The sequence below is a fragment of the Monodelphis domestica genome, chromosome X, assembly GCF_027887165.1.
Source record: "Monodelphis domestica isolate mMonDom1 chromosome X, mMonDom1.pri, whole genome shotgun sequence".
Classification (NCBI taxonomy): domain Eukaryota; kingdom Metazoa; phylum Chordata; class Mammalia; order Didelphimorphia; family Didelphidae; genus Monodelphis; species Monodelphis domestica.
The window spans coordinates 175,710-203,196 of NC_077235.1; the positions used below are offsets into that span (position 1 = coordinate 175,710).

General features: G+C 52.0%; 1 protein-coding gene across 5 annotated transcripts; it reads left to right on the forward strand.

The window, feature by feature from the left end:
- Window positions 1-43: 43 nt before the first annotated feature.
- On the forward strand, window positions 44-25,178 carry PHF8 (PHD finger protein 8). Of its 5 annotated transcripts, none has more exons than XM_056809064.1 (21): window positions 44-777; window positions 5,500-5,585; window positions 6,209-6,329; window positions 7,072-7,232; window positions 7,691-7,832; window positions 8,525-8,711; window positions 9,605-9,767; window positions 10,597-10,684; window positions 11,141-11,247; window positions 12,395-12,486; window positions 12,869-12,958; window positions 13,458-13,772; window positions 14,071-14,210; window positions 15,370-15,548; window positions 15,894-15,979; window positions 16,320-16,453; window positions 16,873-17,186; window positions 18,194-18,289; window positions 19,421-19,530; window positions 20,080-20,407; window positions 23,241-25,178. In XM_056809064.1, the coding sequence occupies exons 1-21, from the start codon at window positions 572-574 to the stop codon at window positions 23,327-23,329; spliced, it is 3,234 nt and encodes a 1,077-aa protein (XP_056665042.1). In that variant the 5' UTR covers window positions 44-571; the 3' UTR covers window positions 23,330-25,178. The 5 variants fall into 5 exon arrangements, with proteins under 5 accessions (XP_056665042.1, XP_056665043.1, XP_056665040.1 ...); XM_056809065.1 differs by having other exon boundaries at window positions 16,320-16,420; XM_056809062.1 differs by having other exon boundaries at window positions 45-777; window positions 15,852-15,979.
- Window positions 25,179-27,487: the final 2,309 nt, after the last annotated feature.

A 27,487-nucleotide genomic window follows, 5' to 3' on the forward strand; every position in this document is an offset into this window, starting at 1 on the left:
GCCCACCCTTTCCTCTCAGTCTTTCTGTCAGTCTAGCTCTCGAACTTCCTGAGGTTTTGAATAAAGTTTGTTGTGTGCCACGCGCAGTCAGGCCTTCAGTCAGCTGCGGGAAGAAGTAGCCCCCGGGCGGGGGAGGGGGCGGTAGAAAGGGGGTGGGATGAGGCCCGGAAGCTGGCCTCGTGCTCCGCCCCCGGCGAACGGGAGGGGGCGGGACCTGGAGTCGCAGACACCTCCGTCGCTGCCTCAGCCGTAGCCACAGCCGAGTCTCCTGTGCTAGGAGCCGCGAGGTCCGGCCAATCCGGAAGGCCGTCAGGGAGTCGGGCCGGGTCTCCTGCCGCCACCGCTGCCGACGTGACGCGACGTCGCGCCGCGGGAGGGCGGAGAGAGCGCCCTCGTTCGCGCTCGCGCTCGCGCCCGCCGCCACTCGCCCCCCGCGCTGCGACCGCTATAGCTGCTCCAGCCGCACTCACCGCCTCCGCCTCTGTCGTCGCCGCCGCCGCCGCCGTCTTCGTTGTCCCTGTCCATCTGCCCAGAGTTAGGGTCCACTTTCGGGACCCAGGCCGAGCCGCCCATGTCTGCGGCGCCCGGCGATCCGCCGGCCTCTGGCGGTCACGTTTGCCCCCCGCGAGGGGCACGGGCCCAGGAACGGGCCGAAGCGCGAGCCCAGGCGCGGGCCAAGATGGCCTCCCCGCCGGTGTATTGCCTGTGCCGGCTGCCCTACGACGTGACCCGCTTCATGATCGAGTGCGACCTGTGCCAGGACTGGTTCCATGGCAGGTGAGGCCGTCCCTCCCCTAGAGTCCCCCCCTCCCCTGGGAGGTCTCCCCCAGCCGCTCCCTTCCCTGGGCCTCTGCCCTACACTGTGTGATTTCCCATTGCCCGCCCCCCCCCCTCCCGGCCAGGTCACTACCCTGCCCCTCTGAGTAACTCTTCTGACTTTGTCACACCGCGGGGGGGGGCGGGGGGGCACCCCCTGCCCCTACCCCTACCCCTGTTTCTTCCTCCAGGCTGACCCCCCCACCCCCACCCTCTGAACCTGACTTCTTCCAGCATTCTATTAGGTCAGACAACCCCTCCCTCTCCTCAAGTTGCTTGACTCTATATACCAACCCCCTCCTGCACCTAGTCCTAATGGCCTTACTCCCTGCCACAGCAGGGGCTTGCTTTGGGGGGGCAACCATGGACCAGTGTGCCGGCATTGGTGGAGCTGCCCTCCTGCTGCCTCCACACAACCAAGCACCTGTTGCCTTTGTGCCAGCACGACTTCCCACAGGATTCCAGGCCAATGCTGGGGGGGGGGGGGGCACTGAGACCCAGCCGTACTGACATCATCATGTCATCATCATCGGTTTTTTTGTTGAAGTCAGGGTGCTGCTTCCACCTGAGGGGATCACCATCTCCCTTAACCCTGGGATCTCTTGTTTGAGGGCTCTGGAGGAGAAGGAGCCATGCTAGCTGTCAGCCCAGACTAGAACCTTAGAAAGGACCCTGCCGCACAACACAAACACACGCACATTCAAAGCCAGTAAGGTGCCAGCAGCAGGCTCTAGTGAGCTGCCATTGATGGAGTGAGTGAGCGATCGAGCGATCGATTGGGTGCCAGGCACTGTGCTTCGCTGGAGGGATACAAAAGGCCCAAAGATGATCTCAGTTGGCCAGGACAACTTGTAAACTATTATATCCACACAAGAGAGCTCCTGGAGAGAGTGGAAGGGGGACTAGCCAAAGCTTTCAGAAGGGGAAATTTGAGCTGAGGTGAGAGGAGATGAGGGAGAGCATTCCAGGCATGCATGGGGAATAGCAAATGAAAATGCAGAGCGGAGACTTGGGGAGAACAGCCGCAGGCAGTGGCACTAGATCGAGGAGGACTCTGTGGGAGTCAGGTGTAAGAAGACTTAAAAGGAAGGGGAAGGCCAGGTTGTGAAAGGACCTTGAACCCTAAATCAGGCATTTGAAGTTGTTTCCGGAGGTGCTGAGGAGCCCTTGGAGGAGGGAGGTGACTTGGTGAGTGGGACTTGTGCTATAGGAAAATCACTTTAGTGGCTGAATGGAAGACAAACTGGAATGAGGACAGAGCTGCTGCCGTAATAGGCCAGGACTGAGGTGACAAGGACGTGTGCCAGCCAGGGAAGTGTCTGTGTCCAAGAAGAAAAGAGAGGGGGATGTGTACAAAAAATACTGCAGAGGTGAAGTGGACAGACCTTGGCAACAGCTTGGATATAGGTTGTGAGAGTGAGGGAGGAGTCCAGGAGCCTGAAGGATCTGAAGGATTGGTGTTGTCTTCCACGGTAATGGGTGGGGGTTTAGGTGGGAAGAGAAAAGAGTTTTAGATGGGTTGACTTTAAGATGCCTGCTGGACCTCAAGATTTCTGAAAGGTGGTTTGGAGACTGGAGACCAGTAGAGGTCATTAAATCTGTGGGAGAAAGCTGGTGAGATCACTGGGAAGTAGCATAAAGGCTACAGAACAGAAGGGGACCCAGGACAGAATCCTAGGCAGGAGAGGATGGAGGAGTAACAAAGAGAATGAGGCCTTAGCAGAGAGGTCATTGAATTCAGTAACTAAAAGCTCGTTGAGAGAGCAGTTTGGGTGGAAGCTGGAAATGGAGGCTCCTATGTAACCTTTTCAAGGATGGGATAGGAGAGATGAAATAATAGTGGGGATACAAGGGTCAAGTGAGGGTGTTGAGGGACAGGGGATCAGAGCATATAGACAGCAGGAAAGCAGCCAGCAGAGAGGGAGAGATTGAAGATGAATGTGAATGACAGAGGGGGGTGATCTGTTGGAGAAATTGTGATAGAGGAGATTGATTGCTTGTGCAGGTAGAGGGATGGGCCTTGGTCAGGGGAAGGCCACCTCTTTGTACAAGGCAGAGAGGAAAGAGGTACCTGAGTAATGAGAACAGGAGGGAAGAAGAGGGAGATTTCAGTGGATGGCCTTGATTATTCTCAACTGAGTGGGGATGGGGCATGAGAGGTTTGAGAAGGGAGGAAAGGGTTTTGTGGACAGAGGGAGAAAGTGAGTGAATGAGGCATGCATGGTAGAATTGCCTGGCAACAATGAGAGCCCAGGTGATCCAGTCAGAACAGTGGCATAATTTTCTCCACCTTCATTCAGCAGCAAGACTGAGGTTTGACTGGATGTGATGGGTGATACTGGTGGATGAAAGTTTAAAGAGAAGGGGACAACATTGAATTGGACTGGTTGGCCAAGGGGGCAAAGTGGGGAAAGAAAGAGTGTGGCCAGTGTTGTGGATGTGGCTCAGGAGAGAGCCAGGACCAGTAAAGGCTGCCTGACGAATTTGTTCTTGGAGATGGACTTTGAAAAAGGACAGAGAAGTTAAACCTTGCCCAAGGATTCTTTTTTTGTGGTTGCTGTGGTTCAGTCATTTTTAAGTTGTGTCCAACTCTTCCTGATCCCATTTCAGGTTTTCTGGGCAGAGATATTGGAGAGGTTCACAATTTCCCTCCCTGGCTCATTTTACAGATGAGGAATGAGGCCAATGGAGTTAAGTGACTTGCACAGGGTCACATGGTTAGGAAGTGTCTGAGGCCAGAATCCAACTCGGGAAGGTGGGTCTTCCTGACTCCAGGCCTGGCACTTTATTCACTTGTGCCTCCTAGCTGCCTAATCCATTTTTAGCCCAATCCCTAAAACACCTGAGGGCCAGTGTTATGAATCTAGAATGACAAAGTGAGGAGAAAAGGTAATGACCAGCAGAGCCTTCTTTCCTTGTTGGGCCTTTAAAAGCTGGTTGCTGGCCTTGGGTCCCATTTGACTGTGCCTGAGCCCAGGCTGCTTTTCTCAGACCCCTGGCCCTATGTTCCAGGGGCATTTCCATGAGTGTCCTGTCCCCTACCTTTCTCTGCTTAGCAGCAACTTGGTTTGCAGGGCCACCTCAGGTGTGCCTTGAACTGTCCCTTCTCCATAACCCTTGGAGAGGAATGTGCTCAGGCCTTTAAAGGCAGAGTTCAGTGGTGGCTAGGGAGCCAGGAACTATTCCAAGTGGCCCCATCTTGTGTCTGCTGTGGTTTCCTGAAAGGGTCGTTCAGCAAGCGATGAGTGCTCTAGTGCAAGCCACACCGTGGCTCTTCTGGGTACTCTTCCCTCACCTGGCATTTTCAGTGTGTGTGAGGCAGTTTCCATGACCCGACAGCCACAACTATCCTTCACCGAAACTCATCTTCATCATCTCCCCAAAGTGTGTCCATTCTCCAACTCCAGACCAACCCTGGGAAGAGGTTTCTAGCCATGTGACAGGCAAAGTTCAAAAAGAACAAATTGGTTTTCCAAGGAGCCTTCGGGCTTGGCTGAGCTGGGCCTTGGAGCCTTGACTCTGCCGCTTTTGCCATCTTGACAGTGCTTTGAATAGGGCCTCATTTGACTTGGAGAGGTGCACTTAGGACAGGTGAGCACCTGTCCCCAGGAGGGAAAGACAGATGCATTTTTGCAAGGCCAGCTTGATCACCCAGATTGGGTGGCTCAACATTTTCATTTCTGTGCAGGCCTCTTGACATACCTTGACTGAACTCTATCTAATCTGTCACTGAACCCTTCGTTTTTCAGAAAGTTCCCATCATACTGATCTTGAGCCCCCTTCTAGTTGCTCGCTCTGAAATTTCATTTGTCTCCTCTGTGTACCACACTGCCCATTTCTACCAGAGACCCACTTGTAGGCCACAACTTGCTATGATGTGACCAAACTTCCTTTATCTCCATTTTCGACACTTCCTAAACCGGGAGATCCCTGGGGTCTATAACTGGAGTTTCTTCTTGTCCTTGTAGGGCAGCATGAGAACACTCCAGCTACACATATTCTGAACTGCTAGGCTGGCTGGACTCTGTTTATTTGTGTCAGTGTGCCTGGGAGAGATGTGTAGTGGAGTGGCCTAGGGTTCTGCATATGGCCCCATGCCACTACACGTTCATTGGTGACTTGGGTAAATCCCTAGACAGCCTGCTTGTCATTCCTCCGTCACTTTCTTAAGTCTGGATGAGCAACGAAACAGTCAGCCCAGCACTGGTTGGCCTTTGCCTGTTGCTCATACCGAAAAAGAAATAATTGGTTTTCTTGAGGCAATGAGTAGTAGCCACAGTAGTTGTCTTAAAGCATTGAAGGTCATGTGAAAGAGGGATCCTACTTGTCCTCGTTGGTCTCAGAGGGCAGATGGTGGGAAAGTGGGAAGGAGGTAGCCTGGGCTCCCTAGCAACTGGAGCTATTCCAAAGTGATAGGGGCTGCAGAAAGATGGGGAATCCCCCTCCTCAGTGCATTGCCTTCCCTCATCCTCCTAGAATAAATTCATGAAACCCTAAGATGCAGTCCAAGTCTCATTCCTTTTATGACTTGACATTTCAACTTAACTAGTTTTATGTAAAACAATAGGGTCACAGTTTTACAACTCTCTGTGTCATCATTGTCTAGAAGGCTTTTGTCCCTGGGACTTGGAGAAGAGCACCTTGAACCCCGGACTAGTTGGGATGTTTCCATCTGTTTTCCAGTTGTGTTGGTGTAGAAGAGGAGAAAGCGGTTGACATCGATCTCTACCACTGCCCCAATTGTGAGGTCCTCCATGGGCCTTCCGTTAGTAAGTCAAGTCTTGTTCTCTTGTGGCCAGAGAAGGGGGTGAATGTTTTGGGGAACATGAGGAAAGTTCTAGGGCCTTCTTCTCTGGGAGCACCACTAGGACCTTTGGGTGCCTCAATGGGTCAGCAGCTTTGGGCGGGGCAGAATGGTGCCATCAGTTCTTTCCATGGGATTGATTTAGGAAAACAAGCATCATTCTACAATCCCACTTGATTCCCAATATTCTTAGACTTTGGTGGACTATGCCTGGTATTTCCATAGGGCCCTAGGCACCAACTCTCTGATCTGATGATCCCACCTTCAATAGGTGGTAGCTAGATGGGGCAGTGAATAGAGGCCTTCCTTGACTTGAGGTAAGGAAGACCTGAATTGGCCTCAGACACTTGCCAGCTGCAATGCTGGGTGACTCCCTTCACCTCTGCTCTGTTTCCCAAATTGGACAATGGGAATAAGAGCAACATCTGTCTCCCAGGGTTGTTGTGCAGATCAAATGAGATCATATTTGTAAAGTGCTTAGCATTGGGCCTGGCATTTAGTAGGTTCTGTATAGAAATGCGTATCCCCTCCCTCCCTCCCTCCCTCCCTCCCTCCCTCCCTTTCTCTCTATATCTTTTCTTGGTTCAGTGAAAAGGCGCCGAGGGGCACCAAAGGTACAGGAGCTGCTGGCAAGCAAGGAAGGTGGGAAGACAGTGCAGACTGGGAGCCCCATGTTTATCCGCGAGCTTCGGGGAAGGCCCTTCCGCAGGTGAGCGCATCTGGGTAGAGTTGGGAGGACGTCCCTTGGCTCCCTGCTCCTGCCCTGAGAACTGGCCAAGATGTCCCTTGGCAGACTTGCTCCACTGCTTCTTTTCATCTTGGGAGCACATCCAAATTGAGAACTCTAGTGAGGGCCTCCATTAAGAAGGGGCACAGCCTTCTTTTGGAGCTTGGTGGACAGCATGTGCCCAAACCCAGAGGGAAGCTACCCATGTGTGTCAGACTAGCCCCTCCTTCCCTATTCCCATGGTGGCTTCGCTGTGTCTCTTATCTTAACTGGTGGGGGTGGGGGCAGGGGGGGTGGTATCTTGGGCAACTAAAACATGTAGTGATCCTTTGAAAAATTCCTTCATCTTGTGATAGTTATCCAGTTGGACTTTTTTCTCTCCTCCACTTGATGCCCCTGCCATTTCTCCAGGTATGGGTTCTGGCCAAAAGGCCAGAAAGGCAGTGTGGCTCTAGGGTCTTGCTTTCAGATACCCTGAGTTTGGTCCTGTTTCTGCCTGTTCCTCATGGTGTCTTGGCCTCTCAGAATTTGGTTTGTTTTCTTGCACCATCTCCCTGAAAGGGCAGTTGTCAAGACAAAGTTGAAGTGGGGAGTTTCTAGAAGATCCGGCCTCCTGTGGGAGCTATGGAGCCGAGACAGCCCCATGGTTTTGAGGAGTGGGACTCTGGTGGCTAGGGACAAGCCCATACCTGCTATGATGTGCCTTTCTCCTCTGTCCCCCTAGTGCTGATGAGGTGATCTTGAAGCCCACGGGGGCCCAGCTGACAGTAGAGTACCTAGAGGAGAACAGCTTCAGTGTGCCCATTTTGGTACTGAAGAAGGATGGCCTGGGGATGACACTGCCCTCCCCAGCCTTCACTGTGAGGGAAGTGGAGTATTATGTTGGTAAGTGACCCCACAGCTATGGCTGGAGTTCCATTGAAGCTTCCCTGCATGCAGTGGGAGGGAGGCCTCCTCACTCGTATTGGTGCCTCTTTCTTCCTTGCTCCGTTGCCTCAGGCTAGCAAGAGAGGGGGTTTAGGGGTAGGAGAGACTGAGTCTTTGACCTTGACTCTGTTACTTAACTGTTGGGTGGCCCTTACTCAGTTTCCTTATCTGTCTGACTGTTGGGCGCCTAAAATCAGCTACTGCTGGTAGAAGGCTCTTTTTGCAAACCATAATGCCATAAAGAAATGGCTGTTCCTGCTGGGAGATACTCAAAGGCTTTTGCTTGCTTCCCTGAGGAGAGCTGGAGCCCAACGGGAAGGGGGGAGGGGATTAGTTGATTCCCAGATGGGGGGAGGAGTGGGAGAAGGTGCTGTCCATCCCTATGAGTGTGATGGAGGCCCTTCCCTCTGCCCCAGGTTCTGACAAAGAGATTGATGTTATTGACGTGACCCGTCAGGCTGATTGCAAGATGAAACTTGGGGACTTTGTGCGTTATTACTGCAGCGGGAAAAGAGAGAAAGTCCTCAATGTCATCAGTCTTGAGTTTTCTGATACCAGGTGAGCCTGAATGGGGAGGGCTGTCTGTCTTCATTTCAACACTCGCTGGGCCAGTAGAGCAGGCCCTTGAGAAAGGCCTGGCATTTGCTTGATTTCTGTGTCTGTACCTCGTCCTTGGGAATGGGTTGGCACAATTGGCCCCAAAGTATTTTTTCTTTAGATGAAGATTTTTTTCAGTCTCTTAAGAAAGCTGACACCCTTGCAATATGCGACTTAAATGTGAGACTCTCTTTCTCCATTCACCAAATGCCCTCATTTGTGGCCAGGGCATGGAGATGTGTTCTTTCCCCTCACCCTGGGGGGACTCGCTTTCCACGGGATGCAGGTGATGACATGGGCATGCATGCCAAGGAACCTGGCAGGCATGTCATACAGCTAGTAGTTTCTCCAGGATTCCTCAAGGGGACTTCAAATCATGCAGCCAAAGGGAAGGCTTTGTGGAGAATGGGAGGGTTGGCCTGGGGAGCCTGGAAATAGGCCAGCACAGGGGCTATCCAAGGAACAGTATGCCATGGTTGTTTACTTCCCATGTCTGTGAGCTCTGGGAAAAAAACTGTTCCTGGGCTCCTTTATTTCCAAGTACCAGATAACCCAGCTCCTCTCAGTATCTGGTCCTTTACCTTAAGAATCCCCTAAATGTCCAAGAGGATGGAGGTCATGGCCAACACTTACCCTAACTCCTCTATTTCCAGGCTTTCAAATCTTGTGGAGACCCCTAAGATTGTCCGGAAGCTCTCCTGGGTGGAGAATTTGTGGCCTGAGGAATCTGTGTTTGAACGACCCAGTGTGCAGAAGTATTGCCTAATGGGTGTACGGGATAGCTATACAGACTTCCATATTGACTTTGGTGGCACCTCTGTCTGGTATCATGTGCTCAGGGTAGGTGATGGGATCTTGGCCCTTGCTGTAGCCTCTGGAAGCTTCCTTCCTCACTTATGATCCATTGTTCCCATTGTAAGTCCAGGTCCCCCAATCCCCATACCCAGACTGGCCAGGAGTTGACCAGGCTTGTGTAAGGTTTCTCAGGAAATTTCCTTGGACCTGGGCAGATGCTTTGTTTAGGCTGTGAGGGTCGTGAAAGTGACCTGCTGGGGCCCACCTCCATGTCATATCCATCATGTCTCTGACCACTTCCCTATGCCATTATTTACCTGAATCATTGAAATCCAGCCTTCTTTCTTGTTTCTGCCTCTTGTGGGAGGGCCACTTACCAGGGACCTACCTGGGGAGGGGAGGGGGGGAGGTGCTGTGCTGTCATGCCAGTGAAATTTTTTTAAGGTCAAGATCATTCCTTTTGAGCGTTGACGGTCCATGCCGAAACAAACTAGATGTTGCTCATCATTCAACAGATGAGGGCTTCCTTCCTTCCTTCCTCATCAGTGCTTCTTGGGAGAGCCCAGATTTCTGCCAATGATGTAGTGGCGAGTTCTCTTTGTGGACCAGGGCCACTTTTATCTGAAGCATTGTTGACATAGGAGTCTCCTTTTCTTGGGCTGTTTGGTCCCATTGAGGCTGGTAGCCATGCACTGGTAGGAAGGCTGGCATTCTGTGGCAGACCAGCATTCTAGATCCCTCGAAGCAGCTGCTGCTTCGGGATTATTTGGAGTATACCTGGAATGGGAGTTCTGGGATCTCTTTGGGCTTCAAGGCAACCAAACAGCAATAGTGCTGGAACCAGGCTCCACTTGGAGTCCCCTAGTCTTTGGATTCGCCCACAGTTCTTGTGCTGCCTCCTTGAGGCTCCTTCAGTTTTTCTCTTGTTCTCCTTTCAGGGGGAGAAGGTTTTCTATTTGATCCGCCCCACCCCTGCTAACCTGTCCTTGTTCGAATGCTGGAGCAGCTCCTCCAACCAGAGGGAGATGTTCTTTGGGGACCAGGTGGACATGTGCTACAAGTGCTCCGTGAAGCAGGGCCAGACACTCTTCATTCCCACAGGTTCTTGACGGGCCACTCAGGGGAAGGACAAAGGGAGTGGTGCTACCCATATGGGACCCACCATCAGGGTTGGCCAGGACCCTCCTCAGAGTATAGAGGAGATGGCCCTGGCTAAGTCTAGAGCTCATGGGAGCTTCACAAGGCTGTTGCATACCTTGAGGACCCTCCCTCTCCCCCTCCCCCCCCTTCCCATCCCAGGTTGGAACCTCTACTGGGAACTTCTTTCCTCTCACCCCTGACTGAGGATGATCCCAGTGAAGGTGATGGTCAAGAAAGACCAAGAACTCTGGGAAAGGACAGGGTCCCAGATATCAAAGGAAGAGAGAGAGCCCTAAGAATAGGGTAGCACTTGGCAGTGTTGGCCCATGGAGTCACTGTGAGGAATGTGGGACATGGGAAGGAAGAAAGCTTGGCATGGCTCTGAGTGGACTGTTGTGGATGAGAGCCCAGACAGTGCTCTCTAGGGTGGCATGCCTTTCACTGCTGGCACTGAGGGATTGTTTGAAACCTGTTTGGCCTCTAAGGTGAAGCCAGAAGCTGTGGGCAGGGCAGACTAGTTCTGATGGCTAGAATGAGGAGGTGGAAGGAGCTAGGATCAAGAGTACAGAACATGCCCTCCACACTAAGGAGACCTACCAGAGGAGGGGAACTGAGGAGTCCTTTCTTCCTTGGGGGTGGGGGGGTGGAGGAGTGTTCTTCTGGCTTCCAGCTAGGATCAGAGGAGGAACACAAGGTATAGGATGGGCTTTGAGGGAGCCCTGAACCTGGCCTATAGCCCTATGGTGGCCCAGCCTGTAGCAGGTGTGACTTTCTCCTGTGGTACTGGCAGGTTGGATCCATGCGGTGCTGACGCCCGTGGACTGCCTTGCCTTTGGAGGGAACTTCCTACATAGCCTCAACATCGAGATGCAGCTCAAGTGAGTGCAGACCTTAGGTTGGCCACTGGTGCCAGCCAGCTGTTCTCTCTCTCTCTCTCTCTCTCTCTCTCTCTCTCTCTCTCTCTCTCTCTCTCTCTCTCTCTCTCTCTCTCTCTCTCTCTCCCTCTCTCTCTCTCCCTCTCTCTCTCTCCCTCCCTCCCTCCCTCCCTCCCTCCCTCCCTGCCATGGACCCGAAATGGGGATCATTCAAAGCAGAGGGTTTGAGGGTATGGAGAATCCTGACAGCAGACTACCTGCTGCCCTGCCTGAACTCATTAAATGCCCACCCCCCCCAGGCCAAGCAGCACAGAGCCTAGCTTCCTGGAGACCACCCCGACTCAGTGGCCTGATGTGCTAGGCCGTGGGGGAGACAGGATAAGAAGGGGAGGGGAGAGCAAGGCACTGGGGACCCAGTTTAACTGGCCTCTCTCATTCCCATCACTCTTCTCCCACCAGGGCCTATGAGATTGAAAAGAGACTGAGCACAGCTGACCTCTTCAGGTTCCCCAATTTTGAAACCATCTGTTGGTATGTGGGAAAGCACATCCTGGACATCTTCCGAGGTAGGGAGCCCCTCCTTGTCCTCCCCATCCATCTGCCCCTTCCCCACCTGGCTGAGCAGCACTCCTTGGCTTTGGGTGGGAGGCTGGTGTGTGGACAGTATTTCTCAGGGCTTCTTCCCCAGAGGTTTGGGACTGATGGCTGCCCTTTGGGCCTAGGCGCCCACCTTCTAACTTCCCTGCTCGGCTGGGTGCTCCTTCGCATCAAGGGAGAACTTGGATAGGAGGGTGGAGTGGGGCAACATTCAGGAATAGGGCAGTGGTTTGGGGCTACCCATTTTTTCAGCCCAGGTTACCCTGTTGTACATGCACTGCCACAGTAGCTGCCCATATATGTATCATGCTTTCTCATCCCTTCCAGAGTGACTTAGTTGGGAAACTGAACCAGAGAATCCTAGGCTCTTGGTATTCTGGCCTTTACAGCTGGAAGGTGTCCCAGAGAACATTTGGTTCATGCCCCTTGTTTTATAGATGAGGAGTCTCAAGCCTAGGGTGGGAGCAATATAGTCATCAAGAAGAATTGGGTTCTCGATGGAGGTTTTTTGAGCCAACTGGTGTCGCTTTGCTTTGGGTTTGGGTTCTTCCATTGCTCAGTCCTCTTGAGGCTCCTGGGCCCCATCCTGCAGTGCTGTTCTTGGTAGCCAAGTCACCAAGAGCCAAAATGGGAGAGGCACTTAGGTGAGACAACCAGCAGAGCAGAGCCAGTGGGGAATTGGCCACAGAGGCCTTGGGAACTCGACAGATATCTCAGTCCACCTCAGTGAGTGCCAAACAAGGTCGTTCTCTGCTTCCTCCTTAACCCTGATTCCACTGTGGGAATGACTCCCTGAGGGCCAGTGTCTCCTCTCCCATGGCCTAAAAGTCTTAGTGACTGAGATTCCCTGAACATTTCAAAGCTTCTAGCAAATCCTTTGTGCTCTGTGTAGTACTAGTACTAGGCTGCCCATGGCCTTTCTCCAGGTGACTAAGGGCCAGCATCTGGCTTGGGCCAACCCTGGGATGAGGGGCATTGGAGCTCTCAGAATGAGGCTCTTTTCTGGAACTATGCGGTAGCATCTTTAGGGAGAGAGCACAAATTGACACAGAGGGGCCTATGTGTAATGCTAGGGCAGTTGCCATTGGCTCTCTTTCCTTCTCTGTCCCTTCCCAGGCTTACGAGAGAACAGGAGACACCCTGCTTCATATCTGGTTCATGGAGCCAAAGCCTTGAATTTGGCGTTCAGGTCTTGGACTAAGAAAGAGGTGATGAGTTTGTCTCTTTATGTTCAGGTTTGCCAAGTTCCTACTGTGACCATCTAAGAGTGTTCTTTGGGCAAACCGCCCAGCTACAGTGGCCTTCGGATGTCATTTCTGCCTCTTGGCTCATGGGGAAGAGCTATCCACTGAGGCAGTGCCTTGATGAAGCTGAGCTAGGCTACACTCTCTGGGTTGGCACCCCATGGAGGGAAAGGGCAGTGAAGATCCTGTTTGGCCTCAGGCCGCTCTATCTAGTGGACCTGGGCCTTTGATGTGCTTAGGGCAGAATCCAGCAAAGGAACTTTTGGAAGATTCCTTTTCTTTGTCTTATTTGCAAATCACTGGCTCACCTAATTCTGTCTCTGTCTCTCTCCTTCTCATGCTGCAGGCTTTGCCAGAGCATGAAGCTGAGATCCCTGAGACTGTGCGGACGGTCCAGCTAATCAAAGATCTGGCTAGGGAGATCCGTCTGGTTGAGGTGAGGGCCCAGGAATCCAGACTCCCTCTCTTGGATTTGTTTCCTGCTCACCCTCCTAACTCTTCCTGCTCAAACTGAGAATTGGCACAGCCATTTTTTCATTTTTTTGTTAGCACCCTAGGAGAGGACATTTGATTGCTGCTCTCTTCCCTTTGACAGATGAGGAAACTGAGGCTGAGAAGTTAGATTGTTTGCTAAAGCAGAATAAATTGTGGTTCCACCTGTATAGAGTAGAGATGTGAGGAAGATAGGGAAGGAGGAGTGCAGAAATTCTGGTACCACAGCATTTCCGTCCCTTACTGTGGGGTCAGCTCATAGCCCTAGGGGACATCAAACACACTTGGACCCATTCTAGAGTACTCCCGAGACCATTTTTGCCTGAATGAATGAGGCCACGAGTAAGAGAGTTGGGGTACTGTCCTGTGTGCACATGTCCTTGTGAACACTCCCACACTGGCCTGGGATGGGTGTGCAACCAGCAGCTTTGCCATTTCTACAGGATATCTTCCATCAGAACATCGGCAAGACTGGCAGCCCCTTTGGCCTCCAGAGGACTGGCACAGCCAGTGGTACTGCAGCCACCAAGCCATCCCCTAGCCCTCTAGCCTCTGCTGCCAGGCTTTCCCCAGCCTCCAAAGGCAGCTCCAAAAAGCGAAGTTCCAAAGCCAAGGTGGAGACAGGGAAGAAGCTGGAGCGCAAGGGCAGAGAGAACATGGCCCTGGCTGCTCCTCGTGAGCTGGACCTAAGTCTGCTGGACAAGTATACACGACAGGCCCTGAAGACAGCAGCGGCCGGCAGCCCTCCCAAGGGCCAGGTAATTGAGGGGACGGGCTCTCAGCTCCCCATAGAGCTCCTCTGACCTGTTCTGAGGGCAACAACTCCTGCTGACTGTGTTAGACTAGTTTTCCCAAGCCCTTCAGTGGCTTCAGAGGGAGCAGATACCTTTGACAGAGGAGCTAGATTTGTCTAGCTAGGGTCCTCCCCCAACCAGGATGCAGACCCATGGTTTTTTGCTCTACGGTAGGGACAAGTTAGGGCCTCGTCCTCTATTTTCTTACCCTTTGTCCAAGGACGGGCTTGAGCTGAGCTAGTGCCATCTTGTTGTTCCACAGTTTTTGATTTCGAACACCTGCCTGGCTCCCCCAGAAGAGGAGCCGGACCTGGACCCAGATGCAGACCTCGACTTAGATTTGGAACCTGACATTGAAGAGAGCCAAGTCACAACAGTGCTGGCCAATGGCAGATCAGCAAGGTGAGCTGGAACTGGGGGCCCTTGGGCCCTGCAAGGGTCAGCAGACCCTGGAGGTGCTGTGGGAGACAGTAGGGATCTCTGGACGACTCCGTTGTGTTAGAGTGGGCTGGCCATCAAGCACCAGAAAGTGTCTTTTTTCCTGTCACTGTCCTTTTTTATACACTGTCTTCCTGGGTTACTCCTCTGCCAAGTTGGAGTTGGAAGCTTGGCTCTTGGCTCTGGTGTCTCATGAGCTATAAACTGGGGACCGTGAAGTCAAGTGCAGGACCCTTGGCAAATCAAGCATTAGTCACAGGGCCCCCAGAAGTCCTGAGCAACTTGGGACGACTTGCTGGGGAACAGCAAGAGCAAGTGTTTGCCCACATCTAAAGCATGTGGCCGACAAAGTTTCAGATCTGGTCTACAAAGACTGGAGCTGTGGTTAAGGAGGCCTGCACCACCAGCACCACCTGGAGGCAGGCGAGCAGGCAAGCAGGCAGGTTGCCGCCCTGGAATTTTCATTTGGGGCTAAGAGACCCTCAGATTTGAGTCAGTATTTTCTAAACTTGGGCTTCAATGCCATGTTCTACTCATGTGAGATTGGAGGTGGGGGAATTAGGGTTAGAGGGCAGGGGTACAGAAGGCAATGGCTACAGGGTGAGGGCTCACATGTCTTCGTGGATCTTTCTCTTTTACCTCATAACCCACCCAAAGGGGAAATGGATTGCCTGGGTTTCAGCTGCCCAGAGCAATGGTACCCTGCGGGTCAGATGAAATCTGCCAGACTCTGCCAAAGGGCCCCGGTTGCTTTACCTTGTTGGAGGGGATCCAAAGGGCTTAACACTCAATACCTGTTCAGGCTACAAGTGCTCTGCTGAGAGCCTTCTGTTCTTCCAAGTGCTGCCCCTTAGTGGGCGACTGGTCCTTCTCTCCCTGCTGGCTTTCATGGGCCTCTCTGGCAGTGTCTTGGTTTACTCTGTGTGTGTGTGTCTGTGTGTGTCTGTGTGTGTCTGTGTGTGTCTCTGTCTGTCTGTCTGTCTGTCTGTGTCCACACATATGAATGCATACATGTGTGGATTATGCATGCATGTGGGCACGCGTGCGTGTGTGCGTGCATGTGTGCGCGTGTGTGTGCGTGTGTGTGTGTGTGTGTGTGTGTGTGTGTGTTTCTCAAATCCAGTGAGAAGAAGATGAAGGTCTCAGCTAGGTCCCGGAATTCTAAGAGTACCTCAAGACGGGGTGCCAAAGCCAAGCAGCTGATCAAAGGAGAGTTTGACCTGGACTCTGAAGAAGACCTGCAGATTGATGAGACACCTCGGAAGGAGAAGAAGGTCTCAGGAGCCAGAAAGAAGTTACCCAGTATGTCTCATTCCTTCTTTACCATCCACTTGTGATCCCCAACAGCTCTCTTGGGCCTCTGCCTGCCTAGCCCAGAGAGGTCAGACCCACAGTGCTCTCAAGTGAGTGTGGCCCGAACTGGATATATTGGGAACCCACAAAAAGCCTGATAGACCGTAGATGCTGCTACCAAGCATGTGGTGCTTTCAGCCTGCAGGGACTTATATGGACATTCTGTTCTTTGCCCCAACTCCATTTGGCTTTGACTCCACTGCTCCTCGCCCTCCCAGCCCCACTGCCTGACACCTCCCCTGCCTTCTTCAGGTCAGAGGCGACAGGCTCGGTATACCCCTCTTTGTGTCTTAGAATTTCCCCGGAAGTTGCCTCGTGCCAAGCCCTGCTCTGACCCCAACCGGATTCGGGAACCAGGGGAGGTAGAATTTGACATTGAGGTAGGAGCTCAGTTCTCTCTTCCATGACTTCTGGTTTGTGCCTCCCAGAGTATGTGAACTTGGATTAGGGACCTCCTGGGAATTGGGCATTCTGGCAGGCTTCACCTTTGATTGATGCCTGGGTCTGGGCAGGGCACATGTGGGCATCCACCAAGATGGCGTGGGAAGAGGAGAGCAGAGAAAGACCAGGCCAAGGCTTGGAGACAACGAGGTGAAGGTGGAATTAAAGGGAGAAATAGAGGATAAAGGGAAAAGGTGGAATGAGGGGCCATGGATGCCAGGGCATATGGATAAGAGACTTGAGTGAGTGAGCTCTGAATGCCCTTTCGGTCTACTCCAGGAGGACTATACGACTGATGAGGACCTGGCAGAAGGGGTAGAAGCGCAGCTTGGGCATGGCACTGCAACCACAGGGATTCTAGATCTGCTCAAGGCCAGCAGGCAGGTGGGGGGACCTGGCTATGCTGCCCTCAAGTGAGTACCTGCCTCCATTTCTCCTTTCCCTGGCAGTCAGACAGTTCATACCCAGGCTGAGGTCCTGGTGATCCCCATGAGGCACTTGGGTTCGGTACGTAATAAAGACCAACCTGCTCCCTGTTCCATTGTACAAAGAAGATTGGGTGACTGGGCCATCACAGAAAGCCACTCAGGACAGTGAGGGGGTGAGAGGACCAACCTGTGTAGTAGGTGGGGGAGCTAGTGGCCTCAGGGAGCTCCCCATTTGCCTGCCTAGCCCATTGCCTTACTCTACAGAACTCCTCTCCTGCTGGGGAAGACGGGTGTAGGCTGGACCTACCCCTGGACATCTGATTTCCTTCATGGCTTTTCCCTTCCTTGGGTGGCTCCCTCATCAAGGGGCCCTCCTGTCAGCTACTTTGTTTTGCCTCTTGCAGTGAAGCCCCTGCCTCCCCCAGTACCCAAGAAGCTATCCAGGGGATGCTGTGCATGGCAAACCTGCGGTCATCCTCAGCCTCCAGCCTTCAGGCCTGGTGGGCTGCAGGGCAGGAGGGTGGAGGCAGCATCTCTGCTCGAGGGAAGACCGATGGTCCCCGTGCCATAGCCACCCAGCGGACCCTCAATAAGCGAGCTGCAAAGCAGCCACCCCAGCAGAGAATAGAGAGTGAGGAAGAAGAGGAAGAGGAGGCCGACGCGAGCCTAGATGACGAACAGGAAAGCCTAGGGGCCTGCTTCAAGGATGCCGAATACAGTAAGGTCCAGGCCAATGATTTTGGCAATTGGGTCCACAAGAGGGTGAAGGCAGCCACTTGGATTTGGGGTTTGTCGTTTTGAGGCCATCGTGCCCAGGCTGGACCCAAAGGAAATCTTTATATATATATATATATATATATATATATATATATATACATATATATATAAACCCTCACCTTCCATCTTGAAATCCATACTATGTATTGGCTCCAAGGCAGAAGAGTGGTAAGGGCTAGGCAATGGGGGTCAAGGGACTTGCCCAGGGTCACACAGCTGGGAAGTGTCTGAGGCCAGATTTGAACCCAGGACCTCTCATTTCTAGGCCTGCCTCTCAATCCACTGAGCCACCCAGCTGCCGCCACCGCCACCCCCCACCCCTCCACCTTCCCCAAATGAAATCTTGAAGGCAGTGCAGTTCATTGTAGTATACCCTGCTCTTCCCTCCAGATCCTGATGTCCTAGAAAGATGTCAACTCATCAGAAAGCCACGGTTCACTAGAATCTTTCAAAGGCAGGAAAGGAGTAGGGGGGGCAGGACATATTTTAGCTGCCAGAAGAGAGGCCATTGAACTTGAAGGGTGAGAGAACATGGATTTGGACATGCAGCAGAAAGTTTGTTAGGCAGGGGATGAGGTGGTGTGGGAGGCTGGTCACCTTGGTCCCTGAGACCCCAGGGGAGGAACTCTGGTGGTTTGAAAACACTGGAGCTTCTTCCTATGTATATGTGCCTTTGGCAGATGCCCAGGTCCAGGTGCAGGACAGATGAGTGATGTTATGGCCGCTCCTCAGAATTGTGAGGCCCCACTCGCCAAAGGCTTGGCTCCCACCAAGACCCTCTTCTCTGGCTTCTCTAGTGAAGCCAAAGCTATGGCTTGGCTCTTGGAAGGTTCTTTCCTCACAGAGTTGAGATTTTGGTGGTGAACATTTGGGGGGCATCTATGTCTGGGCTCGTGTGTATGGTGTGTCGAAAGCCCGATAACCAACGTGGCTTCCTCCTCCTTACAGTCTACCCATCTTTAGAGTCAGATGATGATGACCCTGCTTTGAAATCGCGCCCTCGAAAGAGGAAGAGCACCGATGACGCTCCCTGGAGCCCCAAAGGTGATCTCAGGGCTACAGCAGAGGCCCAGACCATACCATTTCCTTATCTCCTACCTGCTTGGGGGAGGGGATGGGGCCACTCATCTCCAAGGGCAAGGCAACTGCCAGCTCACACTTGGTCACCACTTTCCAAACGTGGCTCTGGATTTAGATAGCAGGTGAAATCAGAAGGTGAGCCCAGCATTGAGGGCGGACTGCCAACAGTGGTGTTTGCTTGGGGGCAGCTCTCCCCTATCTTTATGATCACAGCTTTGAGGCAGGCTCCTACAAACTGGCCTCCCCAGGGCCACAGTGGTTTCTACATTTTAATTAGGAGAAACTATTTACAGATGTAAATTTATTTGCCTCCTGAGTTCACAGGTACCCCAGAGTTTGCTGACCTATCAAAATGACAAAATTCCGAGAAGGAATCCATGTTAAGAGGGACCCTGGGAAGCCTGGACCTGTAAAATGCGCCTGGCAGGGGTTTGGGATTATTAGAGAAAGTAACTAAATGGATCATCCTTCCCCATTCAATTCTGCTCTTGGCCAAGGCATGTCCAGGAAACCTTTCTGGCTCTGAGTCACTTGAGGTCAAAGCCTGGATGAAAAAAAGGCACCATATTTCCCCAGCTTTCCAAGGGGAAGTTTTCATGATGTTGAAAAACTAGGAGTCCCTTTTTAAATAAAAAGGAGGGGGGAAGTTGTGAGACCATTTTCTTAGCTGAAGTCTAGGGATGGATTGGGCCTCTGTCCTCTCAGTTTTGTGGTTAAGGGAAACTGGGTCACAGATTCCCTTTCCCATAGCTAAATCAGTATTAGACTGGAGTCCAGATCTCTTGGCTTCCCCATGCCCAGTAACCCTTCTATGCACCAAAGAGGGTTAAAGCTCAGCAAGTCAATGCACCTTGGCATTTCAGTACATAGAGGGCAGGAAGGACCTTGGAGAGGAGGGGGCCTGCATGGGGCTGGTGAAAGGCAGGCCTGGGAACAGGCCTGAGTTGTGTACAGTCAGTTTGGAAAGGAGTGTGTGGCTGGCTGGTGACCCTCAGGGTCTAGGGATAAGTTTGGATTGAATCCCAGACCCAGAGGCAGTGGGAGCCTTGTTTCCTGAGCATGGGTACTATCTCTTATTGACTCTTTCCATTACAGCCCGTGTGACCCCAACACTCCCAAAGCAAGCTCGGCCTGTTCGCGAGGGGACTCGTGTGGCCTCCATTGAGACAGGTTTGGCTGCAGCAGCTGCAAAGCTAGCTCAACAGGTAGGTGGCCAGGGTCCCAGTTCCTCTTGCTGATTAGGGGCCTGCTTTTTGTTTGGATAGGGGTAGGGGAAAGTTTAGGGCCTCCCAGCTGTGCCCCACCACTTGCAGTATGCATACTACAGCAGAGGCGGGCTCTGGGTTAGGGTTGATGGAAGCCATTGGTTTCTTAAACTTGGAGGTATGTACCCATCTGGGCCTTGAGCTTCTACTCTATGTGCCAGCCATCTCACCCGGATCTTCTTATACATTTTTCAAGAAAGTTTTATCATATTGAAAAGTGTGGGTGCTAACGAATTACACAAGAGGGTCCCTTCATTTGGGGTTAGGTTCTGGCAATAAAGCTAGAATTCTCCAGTGGGGCTGATCTTCAGTTTAGAAATGCTGTCCTTTACTTAGAACAGCAGAGCCCACAAAATGGAGGGAAGTAACAACTGCGTCAGAGCCTGAGCCTGACGGATGGCCCTCTCCTTGACCCACTGTCCTCCTCCTGCCTTCTCCAGAATGTTCCCCTTCTCTTGTTCTCCCGTTTGTTCTTTTTGTTTGTTTCAGGAGCAACAAAGGGCCCAAAAGAGGAAATATTTAAAGAAGAAGCCAATGGCAAAGGAAGTTGAGCAACCACCCTCTCAAGATAGTGGCCCTGGCACAGCTGCCCCTGTGCCAGTACCCCCACCTGTAGTTGTACCACTCAGCCCCCCACCACCCACCGAGCCCAAGCAGGAACCCTTTGCGGGCAGTCTGGCTGACCACGAGTACACTGCCCGGCCCAGTGTTTTTGGCATGGCCCAGGTGAACCGTGGCACCACACCCATGGCACCAGGGGTCTTCCTGTCTCAGCGCAGACCCTCAGCCAGCTCCCAGGCGAGTCAGGCAACTCAAGGTAAGCCAGGCATTCCCACCCTCTTCTTGTAGACAGTCTCCTTTGAACTATCAGAATCGACCCCTAATTGGCATCTCCCCTTCCTGGGCCACCCTCTACCTAGCTGCAAAAGGTCTGACCTCATGTAGTCCCTTCCCCCATTCACTGAGTTCCCTTGGCACTCTGCTGTTTCTATCAACTACAAAGTCACTTTCAGGGGAGGCCCTGGCAAATGGGAGGGAGTCTTCATTCCAGAGGTAGTACCTGAGCTGGTCTCTGAAAGAAGAAAGGATTTGAATGAGGCAGGTGAAGATATTCCAGGCACATGGCATATCGAGGCATGGCGATGTCATTAATGTCCTTGATGGGGAGCAGCAAACAGGAGAGCTTGGCCATATGTTGACTTTGGGCCAGTCACTTGGGCAGTTCACATACAGTCTGCATATGGAGAGAAATTGCTCCCTTGAAAAATTTGGAGTGTCATCACCCTCCTGCCACTACTGGTTGTTGTCTCTCAGTTATCCTCTGGCCTCCCTAGCCTCATCCTCAAGAAACTCCTCTCTGGATTTCTGCCTCCCCAAGGCTCTGTCCCTGTTCCTCTTTTCTTCTTAACACATCATCTCTGTGGGGAGTCTCCCCAGCCTTGGTCTCTCTGCTGAGCTCCAGGCCCTCATCATCAGCTGCCTCAAAAAGTGGACATAGCAAAGACCCCTCTCACTGTGTTCCAAGTGGAACTTGCCATACTTTACTGCCCCTGCACTGGTCATTCTTCTTTCCCATTTGTCTCTCGGGTCTATACTCTAGAGCATCCTTTTCCCCTTTGTTCCCAGCCTTGGGTGATGTCCACCACATGGCCTTCATCCCTCTTCCCTAGCTGTAGGAAATCATGAAATCGAGTCTACTACAAATGTATATAACGTAACCTCAACTGGGCCCTCACTGCAACAAGGCAGCCCTCTCTATTTCTCTTCTTGGTGTGCTTTCCCACTCGTCCCAGAGATGATTCCCAGCCTTTTTTGTCCTTTCTTAAACTTCCCCCTGCACTTCTCTCCTCTTACTCTCTCCGTGAGGATCCTACCACATTTTTCCTCTTCTCACATTTCTGTGACATCATCTCCCATGATCCTTTTCTTTCTCCCTAGTCTAGTGAAGCAGTAGCCCTTCTCTCCTTGTCCACCTTGATCCCATTCTTTTCTTTTGTCATCGGATTAAGTCGGCCTTCATCCTCAGTCTCTCATCTGTAATCCCTCCATGCCTATAAATGTGCCCACGTCTCTTCTATTTATGTCCTGGTGCCACTGGCCTCTGGCCTCCATTTTGTGGCTAAATGTCTTGAGAAAGCCATCTATGCAGGCCACCCCTACTTCCTCTTGTTTCATTCTCTTCCAAATCTCCTACCGTCTGGCTTCCTTCTGACCTCATCACCCAGGTGAAATTTTCCTATCTCCAGTTGCCAGAGCCAGCTGAGGCCTTTTCTCAGAGCCTCAGATCCTTGACTTCTCTGCAGCCCCCCCTTGGCCCTGTGGAATTGTCTCTGGGCTGGGCACCACTCATTCCTGGGGCTCCTTCTCAGTCTCTTTTGGTGATTCTTTTGTCTGGATCCCAATCCCCTGACTGTTTGCCCTGTAGGAAGTGACCCTCTATCTTCATGACCTTTCTCAAACTCCAAACCCACACTACCAAGTGCCTCGTGGGCATTTCTAACCCTCTGGCTTGGAAGTGTCCTTCCTTCCCCCTCCCACCCTGCCTCACCTCCTCCCCAGCCACTCTGCTTTTTCTAACATGATCCCCCTCAGTGTCAACCAACCCCTCACTGCCCTTCCCCACTCCATACAATTGTTGGTTGCCAAGTCTTTTCAAACCTCCATCTACAATATGCTGGGCAGCTAGGTGGCGCTGCGTCTGGAGTCAGGAAGACCCGAGATCAGATCCAGCTTCCTCAGGTACTTAACCAGCTGTGTGGCCTTGGGCAAGTCACTTCGCCTCCATCCACTTCAGTTTTCTGCCAGCTGAGTAAAATGAAAATAGCAATAGCCCCTCCCTCTCAGGGTGCTTGTGAAGAGCCAGTGTGATGTTATTTGCCAAGCATTTAACACAGTGCCTGGCATGTGTGGTAGCTGCTATATGGGTGTTGATTCACCAGATGCCCCCCATCCTCTAACCGTTGAGTCCAGTAGAGGTGAAGCCCTCTGAGAGCATGGCTTCCTTCCCCGTTGGCTCTTTGCTTGTCAGCCCCTACCCAGCCCAGGGCTCAGCCCTCAGGAGGCTCTTTACACCTAGTATGGGTACGGGTATCATGAGGAAGTTGCATGTGTCCATTTTGCTGGGCATTTGAGAAACTGGCATTTCGCCCAGGGTGGGGGAAGAAACTAACACAGGCCTTCTCTCAACTGCAATAGTAATTGGGCCCTTCCACAGGCAGGAGCAGGGATCTGAGGTCCTGGGCACATCTGTCTCTAAGGCAGACCCTGAATTATGTCTCATTTGAAAGGCCAAAGCCAAGCTTGAGAACCCCTTGTCATGTGCCCGTGGCTAGATCATTGCCCTAGAGCTTCATTATAAGGAGGAGAAGATGATAACAGTCTCCAAGGACTTAAGTCCCAGAGATAGGTGTGTAGTAGCCCAGAGAAAGATGAGACCTGTGGGCTTGAGAGGACCTTGGACAGGGTCTCTCATTTGGGCCTCCAGCCAGGCCTGGGAGGTAGGTACTTCCCCCACTTCATACATGGGGAAATGAATGGAGGCTCGAAGCTGAGAAGGGAGGCCAGAGAAAGCTGACCTTGTGGTAAGCTTCTTGGAGTGGCCTGTACTCTCTCAGCTTGCTCTCATTTCCTTTTGTTCCTTTTGCTTCCAGGAAAGCGGCCCAAGAAGGGCCTGGCTACAGCCAAGCAGCGTCTTGGCCGCATTCTGAAGATCCACAGAAATGGGAAGCTGCTGCTGTGAGCCCTCCCCCTGGGCAGAGCTGCCCCCCCCCCCCACTCCCAGTTCCCCATGGCCCTGCTCCCTGTTTTGGTCTCCCACCCACCTGACCCCCCTCGGAGGTTTTGTTTTTTTCCTTTGCAGATACACTCCTTGTGCCAGGCCTCCCTTTCCTGTGGAGCTTTCCTGGCCAGCCTTGGGGATGGCTGGCTTCAGGGGCCAATGTCCTTGGGGGAGGGACAGATGGAGGCATGGACAGACAAAGGGAGGGGAGGAGGGAGCCTGACCCTTCTTTGCTTCACTGGCCTCTGATTCCATTTCATTTTGCCCTTCCTGGCCTTTTTGTTGTTCTTGTTGTTCACTGCCCTGTTAGAGAGCGAGGAGGCTTGTGAGGGACCTTCCTTCAGCTTCTCCCCTGTTTGAATCAGCTAAAGCCTAAGAGCAAGGGGGACCAGGTGCTCTTTAAACAGTTAGCTGTCTTTGGCTTTGCTGGCCTTCCCCTTTGTCTGGGCCCATTCACCTAGCTAGGAGGGAACAGAACAGGAGGCACACTATAGGCCTCCCGCCATGCCACCTCTTGTGGCTCATATGGAAGCCACATATGAACAGCCAGCCCTTTGGCTGGTCCACCTTCCTGTCTTGCTCCTCCTCTTTGAGGTGCCAGGTCTTTGACACTGGATGCTGTAGGGGCTGCCTTCCATCACCTCGTTAGACCCAGAAGCACCCACAAGCAAAGCGTTACCCCCACTCACAAATACCCCTGCTTGGCCCCTTCACCTCCAACACGGCCGGGTCGGCACGGTTGGAAAAGGGAGTCTGTCTGAACCACCTTTCAGCTCAGCTGCTTCCTCTGTTGGCTGGGATTGTTGCTGGTGACTTGACGGAGGGATAGGGGTGGAGGGGGCTGGTTTCCCCACTGGGACACCACCAGCAGAAGGGGCCATTTGCTCAACGTCTGAGCCAGCAGCAGTGAGGTCTTTGAGGGGTCCACTTGTGGCTGATCTTGGTGATGTGGTGATCCCACCCACCTGCCCTGGCTCCTGACTTGTGTTTCTGCATCCCAAGCTTCCATCCACTTCAGTGGAACCGACTTGAGAGAGGAAGGCTTCTGGGGCAGGCTTCACCTTCAGCCCCATCCACTGCTCTGCTTTCTCAGATCTCATCCTTCCTAAGTCTCAGTTAAGCATGGGCTGGAGCCCAGCTCCCTTCTCTCCCCAACGTGGAGGTAGGGCTGACAGCAGAGAGAGAGGGAGAGAGGCCAAGGCAGCTAATTGCTATTGGAAGACCGCCTGGTTTGGGGTAACCCACCCCAGCTCCATCCAGGAGACTGCATTTCATTTTTGATTTCTGAGGTTTGGGGCCCCTTGTTTGCCTTTTCTGTTGTTGCTGACAAACGAAGGACAAGGATGGTAAAGTAAAGGCGTGTCCTCCCTCCCTCCATGTAGTCCTACAAAGCGCTCCTTGGGGGCACCCGTTTTCTTTGGTGGACTTTTCACGTTGGGGGGGGGGGATGAGGAGGGCTACATCCTGAGGGAGGGAACCCAGCCTTGGACTCTCCCTCCTTAGCCAAAGAGCCAGCCACAGGCTGGGCTAAGGGCCCAGGAGAAGAGCATTTCTATTCATCTGGATTATATTTTTACAAAAGAGAAAACAAACTTGAGCTGCCACCACACTTCTGTACATGTTGAAATCTATTTTTAGACGTGGGGAGGATTGTGTATTTCGGAAGCAAAGCCAGACTTTGGTGGTGGTGGCAGTTCCTTTCAGTTTGAGGGCCCCCCCCCAATTTGGTGTTATTACTGATGTAATTTATATTTTTTATTTAGATCCGTCCTTTCCTAGAGAGATAAAACTTGTTATATCTTCGCACTGACTTGGCTTCCAGGATTTTTTTGTGTGGGCTTCAAGGACTTCTTGGGTTGGGGTAGGGAAGGGCAGGGACCCAAGAAGCCCCATTTCAGGACCTGGGGCTGAGGTGGCTGGTTCCTTGAGACACCAACAGTGACCCTCCCTGAGAAGGAGATAGTTCGGGTCCACCGACTCAATTAGCCAAGGCCAAGTGGGGACTAATCAGTCCTCTTCAGTTACACCCCCCCCCCTCCCGCCCCCCATCCAGAAGAGGAGACTTGACTTTCAGAAGGGTGGCACTGATCTTTTCAGTAACTGGGATGGAAGGTGGAGCCCTGTGTGTTTTTGACCATACTATGAGGGCCCCATTTGGTGCAATACAGATTGGGAGGTGCATACAGGCAATTGCTGCACTCCAACTGACTTGTATGGTCTCCTGATTGGGAACTAGGAGGTGCATACCTACTATGTGCCAGCAGTAAACCAGGGCAGCCAGCCTTCAAGGAGCTGACATTCTACATCTGTGTTTATAAACACATTTTCCCAAGATTCATGAAGAATAGCATGTATACCCTCACTGGGATGGGAAGTTGGGTTGTAAATGTCAAGCAGACTCTTATATTCAGTTTCATTGGGTCAGCCAGGAGCCTTAGAAACATCAACTTGGCAGCTGTGTGTAGGGACTGTGCTGGGGCTTGCAGTAATCTTAAAGAGAGAACTTTGGGGCAGGCAAAGAAGGGAGAGGGCTAAGAACACACCAGGAGGCCTGTTACTAAAGAGCTAGCCGATTGGTGACAGTTGGGTGGAGAAGGCCATTTCAGTTAGTATTATTTTCTTTTTTAAAACCCTCACCTTCTGTCTTGGAGTCAATACTCTGTATTGGCTCCAAGGCAGAAGAGTGGTGGTAAGGGCTAGGCAATGGGGAGGAGGATGGTTAGACCAATAGTAACTATGAAGACCTTCCCTAGTCAATGTATGAAAAATCTCTACAATAACAAAAGCTAACCACCACCAGGGCCATCCTGAGACTGCTAAGCCTCCAAAGCCTCTGAACTGAAGCCATTTCCACCTGCCTTCCCCTCACACCCTCTTCTCTGGCCAGTCCTTCCTAAGCCACTGTGTCCAGCCTTCAAGGCTGGTGGCATTTGCAAACCGGATGAGCAAACATTTGATGATTTTTAAGTTGGCAAGAAAAATGTTATCATACTTAAAAGGTTGGGCCAGGGTCACAAAGTCCCTTAGTTGTCTTGAGCCCCAGGTCTCCCATCTATGAAACAGGAAGAGTACAGCCCTGGTGCCAAGCTCTGCCACTCTTCTCAGTTGCCATCCTTTTTGACCTCTAGGCTTTTGTCACCTCCTGGATAGTCTTTTTTTCTCCTGCATTTCTCTTCCTACCTCTCTCCTTTGCTCAATTCTTTCTCAGACCACAGCCTCTAATAGTAGGTCTCCCTCGGGGTTCTGTCCTTGGCCTTCCCTTCTCCGACTGAGCTTCACATGGTGATTTGGCCAGCTCCCGTGGATTTAATAACCATCTCCATGCAGATGATTCTCAAATCGATCCATTCTACCCCAATATCTGCTCACGTCCAATCTCACATCTAAATGGCTCAGACATCTCCAATTGTATGTCCAAAAGTCATTTAAAAAACCCACACACAACTCTTTACCTTCCATTTTAGAATCAATACTATGTATTGGTTCTAGGGCAAAAGAGCAGTAAGGGCTAGGCAAGGGGGGGGGGGGCGGGGTAGGTGACTTGTCCAGGGACACAAAGCTAGGAAGTGTCTGAGGCCATATTTGAGCCCAGAATCTCCCTTCTCCAGGCCTGGCTTTCAATCCACTGAGCCACCTAAGTGCCTCTTAAACACCTTAATATGTAACTAAACTTATTCTTTCCCTCTAACCTCTCCCACTTTATATCATCCTTATTACTATGGAGGGCAACATCATCATCCCATACCTCAAGCTTCCAAACTAAATGTCACCCTAGCCCTTCTCTCCTTTGATACTGCTCCTCCCCTCATACAGACTTTCACCCTATACCTTTATACAGCCTGCTTCTGGGACTACCACCCCCAAGTCTTTCCCCATTCCAGTCCATTCTCAATCCAGCTCCAAAGTGATCTTAAGGCAGAGGTCTCATAGTAAAATAGAGAACTTTATTGAATTTATGAGGATATAAGCCATTCCCCAACTGATAGTGGTCAAGATTTGAAAGGGCAGTTTCTGGATGAAGAAATCAAAGATGTAGAGTTATAAAAAATGCTGTCAATCAGTACTGATAGAGAAGTGCAAATCAAAACAATTCTGAGATATCATCTCCCAACTATCAGA